Here is a 10,416-nt window from a genome sequence, read left to right as displayed (position 1 = left end):
ATACAGAAGAAGAATAGAAAAATGAGAGAGGCGGTCTCGAGCAGGACTTTTCTACTGGCTGTTGACCGCACAGTGCGAAGTCACGGAGACGCTGCCGTGGTCCGTAGCGTCGCACTAACGAAGTAACTTTCTCCCAACTCCGTGCCTCTCCAGTGAGTCCAGCATGCATCGGCTGACAGCCGTGGGCTGAAAGTAGCACTGTGTGCTAGCACCCCGCTTTCCTCTCCAACAAGAAGGTATTACTCGTAAGTATTGTTGCCAGCGTAATAAATAATATTGTTAGTAGTAAGAATAATATTACGAGTACGGAATATTCCTATCTGTTAGATAAGATCACACAATATTTGATAGCAACTCGGCAAGCTCTCCATACTCCGTGATCTATGACAGCAGCCAACCCCGAAATCCAGCCTATCCCCGACGCTCTCGGCACTGGCCCGAACATACCACAATTCAGCGTCAGACCACACCACACCGACCTAGCAACGTAGCGATTGCCTAGGCGTCGGCTTTGTTCTTTTGCTTTCTCCTCTAATTTTGTCTCTTGTCCACCTTGCCCGTAGCCTGCAATCATCACATTGTTTACTCCGCCGCGCCCACGCACGCATTGCGTCCAATCTCTGAAGCAATGACGCTCCACTCCGGTCTCCGAGGCAGTAGCTCTCGTGTGCTGCGAAGCATTGCGCGACCGACGCTTGTTGCCTCTCGTAATGTGACATGGGGGGCCATGAGGACCAAGTCCTCCGTGGCTCTGGATGGCCAGCAGCAGGTTGGTGATACTCCTCTTGTTTCTTGTTCGCCGAAATATGTAACTGACACTCAAGTCTTCATTGTTCGAAAGCTACTCTCAGCCCACCTCGACAAGGCGGACCCCGCCGTCTTCAATATCATCGAGCAGGTCCGTTTACCAAATGCAATTGCTTTCGAGAGAAAGTGATATAGAGACTAACATGCTGTTGTTTTGTTCGTCGTGTAGGAGAAGAAGCGCCAGAAGCACTTCATCAATCTAATTCCATCCGAGAATTTCACCTCTCAGGCTGTTCTCGATGCCCTTGGCAGCGTGATGCAGAGTCAGCCCCGCGACTTACATTCCACACAATACACACACTTCTAACTTCACATCTCTCACAGACAAGTATTCCGAAGGATACCCGGGCGCTCGATACTACGGCGGGAACGAGTTCATTGACCAGTCTGAGAGACTGTGTCAGGAACGTGCCCTAGAGACCTTTGGTCTCGACCCCAAGGAATGGGGTGTCAACGTTCAGCGTAAGTTTGAACAGCACGATGGTACATGAAAACAGCCGTCTGTAGCATAACACTGACTTCAAGTGTTGGTTTCTAGCGCTGTCGGGTGCCCCAGCCAACCTCTACGTCTACTCGGCCTTGATGAACACACACGACCGTCTTATGGGCCTGGACCTGCCGCACGGTGGTCACCTATCGCATGGATACCAGACGCCGACCAAGAAGATCTCAGCTATCTCCAAGTACTTTGAGACGCTTCCCTACCGCCTGGACGAGTCGACCGGCTACATTGATTATGACAAGCTAGAGGAGACAGCCCTGGTGTACCGCCCCAAGGTGATTGTGGCGGGCACGAGCGCCTACAGCCGTCTGATCGACTACAAGCGTATGCGCGAGATATGCGACAAAACCAACTCCTACATGGTTGCTGATATGGCGCACATCTCGGGTCTGGTCGCCGCCAAGGTTCTCCCAGGACCGTTTGGCTTCGCCGACGTCGTCACGACGACGACGCACAAGAGTCTGCGCGGCCCCCGCGGCGCCATGATCTTCTTCCGCAAGGGCGTGCGCAGGCAGAACCCCAAGACTAAGGAGAATGAGATGTACAATCTCGAGGGTCCCATCAACTCGTCCGTCTTCCCCGGCCACCAGGGCGGCCCCCACAACCACACCATCACCTCGCTCGCTGTCGCCCTCAAGCAGGCCCAATCCCCCGACTTCCACAGCTACCAGACCCAGGTGCTAGCCAACGCAAAGGCCTTTGCCAAGCGCCTCGGTGAGCCCAAGGAGAAGGGTGGTCTCGGCTACCACCTCGTCAGTGGCGGCACCGACAACCACCTGGTCCTCGTCGACCTGAAGCCTCACGGCATCGACGGAAGCCGCGTTGAGCGCGTGCTGGAGCTTGTCGGCATCGCTTCCAACAAAAACACTGTTCCCGGAGACCGCTCCGCCCTTGTTCCTGGAGGTCTCCGCATGGGCACCCCTGCCATGACCACCCGTGGCTTCAGCGAGACTGACTTTGAACGTGTTGCCGACATTGTCGACCGCGCCGTTACAATTGCCATCCGCATCAACAAGGCTGCCAGGAGCGCCGCCGAGGAGCGTGGCGAGAAGAGCCCCGGAAGAGTCAAGCTTTTCCTGGAGCACATTGGAAACGGCGACTCTGATTCCGAAATCGTCCAGCTTAGGAGCGAGGTCGAGAACTGGGTCGGTACCTACCCTCTCCCGTGGGCTTCCGAGCAGTAAAAGTTGGAAATTTGGTTCACTAAGATGATATAACGTCCTTAACACAAGCCCCCCGTCTCCTGAAGGGGTGGTTTTCTGGTTTCAATTCATTCATGCTACCATCTGTTTTTGTTAGTCTTGTCTTTTTTCAACATGTTTGGCGGCGTATTGAACAACTTGACTTGGCTGTACTGTACATCTGCGAATAGCATAGAATACTTAGGGGAGCATTAAGTCAAGCCCGGTTCAACCAAGAGCCATTTCTAGCATTATTATGTTCTACAGTTAGATGGAGACAGATAACCTCGCCTCTTATGCATATTATTCCCCTCTTATTACCCGAACTTCGAGGCCTCGTCAAGTTGTATTACTTTCATATGTTTACAGACATTCACTATCCTAATTGAAACACAAATCCTTGGACGTGTTCAAGAGGCAAGGAATACATATATATAGTAAACGAATCAAAGCTGGCTTTCTAATTACAAACTCTCGTGATCTAACCAAGTACCCAATGTTTCCCCGAGCCTACGCCGATGCCCTTTCTACAGCCTTCTTTGTTGCTTCTCGAGAGCCATAAAACTCATAGTATTTTTTGAGATGGTCCATTCCCTCGAACAGCTCATCCTTATTCTTGTCGCAAAGTGCATGTAGCACAGGCCAGACGACAAAATCTGGAAGTGTGGGCTTCGGTCCCGCTATGAATTCCGCTCCGTCTTCGCCGGCATATTCATTCCACTTCTCTAGCTCACGTCGGAACGGTTCAAGGTCGATATCCTTGCCGCCAGATGTCTTCAATAGCGGTTGCGCATGGCCATGGAGTTGAAGAGCCTGTTGGAAGCGGGAGAATATCTTTGCCGAAATATTGGCGCCGTCTTCTGGCTTCTCGTTGCCGTAGGGGCAACCATGGACGCGATCAAGGTACATCATGATGGCCATATCACCGTGGACGGTCGACTTCGCCGCATCGTTATCCACAAATTTTATAGGCAATATAGGCAGAGCCTCAGCAACTACCTGCTCGCTGTTGTTGGAAACGGTCGGGCCCATACTGCCTTTGGCATAATTTATGCCAAGTTCAGAGAGCATGAGCGCAATCCGCATGTTGATGACTGCATCTGGCGATGCGAAGAAACGGGGTGAGGTGCTCATATGCAACACGTTGAACCCCTTTCCATATCGCTCGTCCCAGTCAAACTCTGAGGAGTGGTTCTCAGCACTAAATGCCTTCAACAACTCTATTGCTTCAGGTCCGGTGCCGTTGATAACAGCCTGCGCGTCTTCGCGCTTTTTTCCAACAGCCCCTTGGCCGAATATCATCTTCTCTTCTCGGTCCAGGAAAGTGCCAATGTTTCGAAAGGTCAAGGATATGCGACTTCCTGAGAAGGCCAGCTCGGTGGCAGTCTTTTCCTTTTCGGCTCGCTTGTCCTGACGGATAGCGTGCAGCCACTTCATATTTGTGCGTAGACCCATTCGGCAGAGTGAGTTGTGCGGTAATTTAGCATGCTGTGTCTGGCGTCGCGGGCCCTCAGTCGCGGTACCCTCTGGAACGGGCAAGTCTTTAGCCCGCCTCTTGGTCCGCAGAACCATGGTTCTTTCAGCGCCAAGGCTCACATTGGCGATATAAGAGCCCTTGACAATGTCTAGGGTCTTGTCACTGTGCTCGGAGATGTAGTCTTTTCCGTCGCGGTAGAACTGGATCAGGACATGGTTAAGGGTGTGTCCAAGATGCTTTTCCGTCGCAGCCTTGATTTTCAGGACAGTAGGCGAGAATGGGAGCAAAGGGGGGGATTCGTCACTCGGGTGACGGTACACTGGTATGGTCCCGTCCTCTGCTACTTGGCCTTGAACGGCGACGAGACGAGGGACCTCGCCTCCTTGATGAGACATTCTCTTCCAGGATACCTCATCGTTCAGTTTCCCAAATATGCCTTTCTCCAAGTCTTCTGGCAACAAATTCTCGATAATATCGGTATCTCCTTCGCAGAGACCAGTTTGCCGCAACTTCTTGTCGTCACCAGAATCCGTGGTGCTCTCTGATGCGGCCGAGAGTTTGGAAGGTGTCTCTTTTAATGGGGTGATTTTCTCTTCTGATTCTTGCCTGGATACCTCACCCTGCTTCAGTTTCTCCGCAAGAATGTGTTTTTCCTGGGCCTTGACGATTTCTGTGTTTTTCTCCGGTTTCTTTTGTGGCTCCGTTTCACCAACGGCCTTTGTCTGCATTTCATCCACAATTGCCGGTGCTGGAGTACCAGATTCCAACCTGAGCCCAGTCATGGGCTTAACTATACCCGGTGACTTGCTCTCCCGAGTATTGGGTGACTCCGCAGGCACCTCTCGGGGGCTTGGCTCAGAGCGTTTGAGTTTGGTTTGAGGAGGCATTATGGTCTCGAGAACCTCTTCGGATGAAGCGATCTCGCACCCAGTAAAGTCCATAAGACTCTTTATGGCTTTTCTTTGCCTCTCCTCAATCCTGTAGCCACAGCAATCTTCAACGACCGTGATGGACAAGCCGTGCCCAGCAGCGTCCATGGCAGTAGCGTATACCCCCGCATTGGCGAGTGAGCCGCAGATAAAGACCTCCATTGCCATTTTGGCCCGCAGGGCATGCAAGAGATGGGTTCCCTGGAATGCCGAATAGTGCGTCTTGGTGAACGTCATGTCACCCTTTTGCATGGAATCCTTGATCTCGGCTGTCCAGTCACAAGCCGTAGTCGACTCGGGTTTGAGACATACCGGGTCGTCATGGCTGAGAAAAGCCTCTGGGTCGGGTGGCCTGCCAGCTTCGACGGGGGTCTCCACGGATATGGCGGCTTGTGCCCGTGAACTTTTCAACGGCCTGGCAGCCGAACGTCTAGCAGATAGCGGCGGGAGTAGCTCGTCGCTAACGATAATCTGCTCCCCGTCGGCAGCACGACTGCCTTCGAAGCGAGATTTGACCCAGATGACATCGCCCTTTTCTCGGAAGGCAGTAGCCAGTGCCTTTGTGCGCTGGACATAGCCCAGGGGTTCCGTCACGGGAAGAGCGCCGTCCTCCGCAGTAAATTCATTCTGGAAATCAACTGCAAGGAAAGCCCGACGGGGCGTAAGCTGCGGCAGGGCAGTATGGTCGAAGGGAAACATGACAAGTTGACAAGATATCTGCCACTGAAGTGTCTATATTCAGTGTGTATAGCCAAGCGGTATCAATGTTGAGGTGTAACAGATGGCGCCGTCCTACTCCGGGCCTAGAAGCGTACTCGTGCACAAAATCTAGGTGGGTAAGACACCGCGAGAGCCGAAAGTTAAGCAAGGGTTTCCGCCATAAGAGGTAGCAGCTAAGTGCTGCCCTCTCTTCAACGTTTGAGCTATAACTGCACACTCTGCGCTGCATGAACTGTAACAAGTTAGGCTTGGAGTGTAGGTAAACTTGAAAATGGTTTGGATTGATTGTTTCGTTCAAAATGGCCATGTCTAGGCTGAAATCTCATGAGGAGGAAGCATGTTACGCAGGCAATTTGATTGGTTTTATCGTGCGTTACTTGCATCTAAGCCCCCGTCCCACAGTGTTATTTCTTGCCCTACCAACGTACATGTAGCCCCCTCGATCTATATGTGTACATGTACCCAAGACGCATTACGAGTGAAAATGGGAGGATGCCGTTTCTTCTGAGCTTCGACATATGAATAGGTTCGACCCAACTGACCGATAGCAGCAATGTCAACTAGCCACCAAACGCCACATATGATTAGGTTTGGTTCGCCAGGATGAAGTTAGCCATCCAGCCCCAGATACTACCCACTACGCAAAAATACCAGTAGGCCGCTAGCAGGTATTATTTATTTATTCAAGTATCCATCATACCAATAATATATGTCGAGTCGTACGAGTATTCACGTTAGACTTCTTTTTCAATTCCCAGCACTCAATCAGAGACCCGTCCGTTGCCTCATGAAGAAAAATCAATGCATTCGTTGGATTTTCACTTGGTCATAATCCGAGCAACGTCATACCGCGTTCCAGGCGTCGTCGTGTTGGCTTAGTCAGTATTCAGCCACATATGGCGTTCTCAACGTCGCTTGGATTTGACAGCATAGAGAATCAGGAGTATCATGGTCGTCACAGAAAGCTGTTGTCACCTCCACAGTAACATACCTGCATCTTCTTATCTGTCCGAGGAATAAAGGCGGGCCACTCTCGGCTTTGCAAATGCACTGCATCGCGATCATCTGTCACGCGTCGCATTTTCTCAGCTACCGATCTTCACCATTTGTCCACGATGGTATCGCCAAAACGGGGTCATTCTGCCGAGAACAGCGAAGAACCCGAACCCAAACGCGCACGGCTCGACAGCCTTGAAATTTCAAAAGAAAACACTCGTGGTTCCCAAGATACTTCGTCGGATATACCCAAAGGGTTTCCGGATACCGCCGAGGATGATGTTGTGACTCCATTCGTGTCTACGGCCCCGACACTGCATTCCCAAGCGCGTCTAAACATCCAACGCTCGATAGCGTTGATTCTTCAACACGACGGGTTCGATAGCTCAACACCGGAGGCCTTAGAAGGCTTCACACAGATGGTAGAGACTTGTATGTACACATAAATTTACGTCAAGTCGTTTCCAGATGGCTAATTTCGATACAGACATTGAATCCATTATTGGAGAGGCAAAATGGCTGGCCCATTCATCGCGTCGCGAATATCCCACACCAGTCGACTACGAGAAAACCCTCAAGCGGCATAATGTTTCCGTTTCATCGCTGAAGGTCCACCTACATCCTCCCATCCCCAAATCTAAAGCGGCACCGCAATACACCGAAGCAATCACTCTGGACGACGAACCTTTTGTGACGCTACCCATTCTTGGCCCTGAGCTCAGTGGGCAGGACGACAAGGACTCAAAGCCCCATATCCCCAAGACCTTTCCTGCGTTCCCTAGCAAACACACATACACTTTCACACCACAAGAAGATGTCAATACACGGGATTCCAAGAAGCTGCGAGAGCAAGCCGCCAAGACCGCACAAGAGGGAGAGGAAGCACTACGAGGTCTAGTCAGGGCTTCAAAGATGCGAAAGCAGAAGGAAGTCAAATCTTTGGTAGAAAAGGATCTTCAGGGGAAGGAGCGCTATCGTCTGTGGGAGATGACCATGAAGAAATTCATGGGCATGGAGAGCAGGGGAGAACACTCGGACCAGGTCGAAGTCGCAGACCACAGCATGATTGTCAACAGCGATTCAGCATTTAGCCGCAAGGAAGTATCTCGCCTGGGGAAAAGAGAGGGCCGGTTAATTAATGGGAATGTGGCATAGCCGTATCTATCTATTACTACTATGTTTCATGCGATTAGCGTCAGTAATTCATTGATATTGATTTCAACGGGATTAGAGTATATCTACGGATGTTCTTCTCACGTTGGCGTTCTGGGGTTTGCCCGAAAAGACCAAGCATGTTATTGTACCTAAGGACCATTCGTATTTGACGCCTATTTTCCTTTCTATCATCTTGTCTATGATCTAACATGTGTTCGTAGGTTTATTGGACGCAATCTTACATCTAACTTCATGTACTTCAAACGTCACTACTCCTAATACTATTATGCCCTGAAGTCTCAAAGGCCAACGAAGTTGTTGTACGCCATGAATCCCCGAACTCTCGCAGGTAATACATATAAACCATACCGAGTCACTCAACAATACGAATATGGCATTTGTGTTCCCCAAATTACTACTACTACACCTATTACTTCATGTGTTAAAGTAGGAAGAAATAGGCAGTGAGAAGCCAAAAGCCAGTATGATGTAGGGTAGGTAGTTCCAAGCTAGTACGTACCTCCGAAAAACCTTTTATGGGTCTTGTCTTTTTAGCAGCTCAAGATTGAAAGGCCCTAATATCTTGCCCACAGAATTTTAAAAAAATTACATCAAATCCTAATTGGCGGTTGCTTTGTCCCACTCGTGATTGCTCCAAGGCTCCCATTTCTGTAGACCAACACCCAAATTTTTCTCTCCTACACGAAGCACCACAGCGATTCTCCAGATTCTAAAATCGCCTTTTCCTGAGACCTTCGCAATGGCCGAGCAGCTTATTCTCAAGGGCACCCTCGAGGGCCACGTAAGTTGTCATTCTATGTCACACTTCGCTGTGATGTGCATCGCCTTCAAGCGACTCTGTCGCTTTACGATGACTCCTGCTAACGAGCTTTATTTTGCAGAATGGTTGGGTTACCAGCCTGGCTACCTCCATGGAGAAGTACGTTCGAACCGATCCGACCTCCGTTGAAAACCTTTACAATACATGCGTGCGATTCTAACATTTCGAACCTCCAGCCCCAACATGCTCCTGTCCGCCAGCCGCGACAAGACGCTGATCATCTGGAACCTGACCCGCGACGAGACGCAATATGGCTACCCTAAGCGTTCCCTGCGCGGCCACTCTCACATCGTTTCGGACTGTGTACGTCACTGACTGCCCGTGAAAACCGGGAGGAAGTAGAACATAAGCTAATGTTCTGGGTGACAGGTCATCTCGTCTGACGGTGCTTACGCCTTGTCTGCCTCTTGGGACAAGACTCTGCGTCTCTGGGAGCTTGCCTCCGGCACCACCACCCGCCGCTTTGTCGGCCACACCAACGACGTTCTGTCTGTCTCCTTCTCGGCCGACAACCGCCAGATCGTCTCCGGTTCCCGTGACCGCACCATCAAGCTGTGGAACACCCTTGGAGACTGCAAGTACACCATTGCCGACAAGGGCCACACAGAGTGGGTTTCCTGCGTCCGTTTCAGTCCTAACCCCCAGAACCCTGTCATCGTCTCCAGCGGTTGGGACAAGTTGGTCAAGGTACGTCGAAAGAAATTGCCAAACGCATCCTCTTGCCCTTCACTCGCGATGTCCAAATGATGTTTTGCAACATTCAAAGTATTTGCTACTTCAGAGCCTCCAAGGCCATGAGACAAACCATTCACCAATTGCCCTGATCGACACCCTTATAACCCTTTCAATCGCTACCACCTGCCACATAAATACAACGTTATCATGCTATGTTTTCTAACTGGTGTTACAGGTTTGGGAGCTCTCTAGCTGCAAGCTCCAGACTGACCACATTGGCCACACTGGCTACATCAACACTGTCACCATCTCTCCCGATGGTTCTCTGTGCGCCTCCGGTGGCAAGGATGGAACCACCATGCTGTGGGACCTTAACGAGTCCAAGCACTTGTACTCCCTGAACGCCAACGACGAGATTCACGCTCTTGTCTTTTCCCCCAACCGCTACTGGCTCTGCGCTGCTACGTCCAGCAGCATCATTATCTTTGACCTCGAGAAGAAGAGCAAGGTCGACGAGCTCAAGCCCGAGCCCACTGCTGTCGGCCGCAAGTCCCGCGAGCCCGAGTGTGTCAGCCTGGCCTGGTCCGCCGACGGCCAGACCCTGTTCGCTGGCTACACTGACAACCTCATCCGTGCTTGGGGTGTTATGTCGCGTGCTTAAGTGCACGCAACAATGTGATATGAAAGAACAGACATCGGCCTGGATGTAATGAGGACCTTGGTTCTGGGACGGTATGACATAGGGTAGGATCATTGTGAGGCGTCAAGGATGGCATCCTCGTTTGATCTTTATTATTTGACGGACAGTGCCTGCGGAAAATCACATCATGTGAACGTCTTTTGCATTGGCTGGTCTCCAGTCCCTGGAGATCTCGGGAAGCACTGGGAACGTTGCTGCCTTCGCAAGGGAAAAAAATGAAATAAAAAAAACTGATCAAATATGTGTTTGCTCCACCTACTCATTTGCAACTTGAAGTTCAGAATCATTAATTCGTATGGTATAGGCTTCCTTCAGGTCCTAAAACCAGAATATGCCTCTATATATGAAACATAGGCAAGCAAGACCCTCAACCCCCCCACCTCAGCTTAACATGCTCGAACACGTGGACCTGTCTCAAGGCTTCAGCCAAACT

At 50.9% G+C, this 10,416-nt stretch overlaps 4 protein-coding genes across 4 annotated transcripts; 3 read left to right on the top strand and 1 right to left on the bottom strand.

The window, feature by feature from the left end:
• Positions 1-628: 628 nt before the first annotated feature.
• GMORB2_2493 (glycine hydroxymethyltransferase) lies at positions 629-2,493 on the top strand (the record flags this gene model as incomplete). Its single annotated transcript, XM_035464473.1, has 4 exons — positions 629-745; positions 977-1,070; positions 1,132-1,269; positions 1,346-2,493. The coding sequence occupies 4 exons, from the start codon at positions 629-631 to the stop codon at positions 2,491-2,493; spliced, it is 1,497 nt and encodes a 498-aa protein (XP_035319659.1).
• A 507-nt stretch (positions 2,494-3,000) lies between these two features.
• On the bottom strand, positions 3,001-5,595 carry GMORB2_2492 (Isochorismatase family; the record flags this gene model as incomplete). The annotated part of the gene is made up of 1 exon (XM_035464472.1): positions 3,001-5,595. One exon carries the CDS (start codon positions 5,593-5,595, stop codon positions 3,001-3,003), a length of 2,595 nt encoding a protein of 864 aa, XP_035319658.1.
• A 1,136-nt stretch (positions 5,596-6,731) lies between these two features.
• On the top strand, positions 6,732-7,767 carry GMORB2_2491 (Transcription factor TFIID complex subunit 8 C-term; the record flags this gene model as incomplete). Its single annotated transcript, XM_035464471.1, has 2 exons — positions 6,732-7,044; positions 7,100-7,767. 2 exons carry the CDS (start codon positions 6,732-6,734, stop codon positions 7,765-7,767), a joined length of 981 nt encoding a protein of 326 aa, XP_035319657.1.
• A 760-nt stretch (positions 7,768-8,527) lies between these two features.
• On the top strand, positions 8,528-9,944 carry GMORB2_2490 (guanine nucleotide-binding protein subunit beta-2-like 1 protein; the record flags this gene model as incomplete). Its single annotated transcript, XM_035464470.1, has 5 exons — positions 8,528-8,569; positions 8,670-8,707; positions 8,785-8,911; positions 8,978-9,295; positions 9,519-9,944. 5 exons carry the CDS (start codon positions 8,528-8,530, stop codon positions 9,942-9,944), a joined length of 951 nt encoding a protein of 316 aa, XP_035319656.1.
• Between the last annotated feature and the right edge of the window lie 472 nt (positions 9,945-10,416).

The sequence above is a fragment of the Geosmithia morbida genome (genome assembly GCF_012550715.1).
Source record: "Geosmithia morbida isolate 1262 chromosome Unknown scaffold_13, whole genome shotgun sequence".
Taxonomy (NCBI): Eukaryota; Fungi; Ascomycota; class Sordariomycetes; order Hypocreales; family Bionectriaceae; genus Geosmithia; species Geosmithia morbida.
This window is presented reverse-complemented; position numbering and strand designations above follow the sequence as displayed.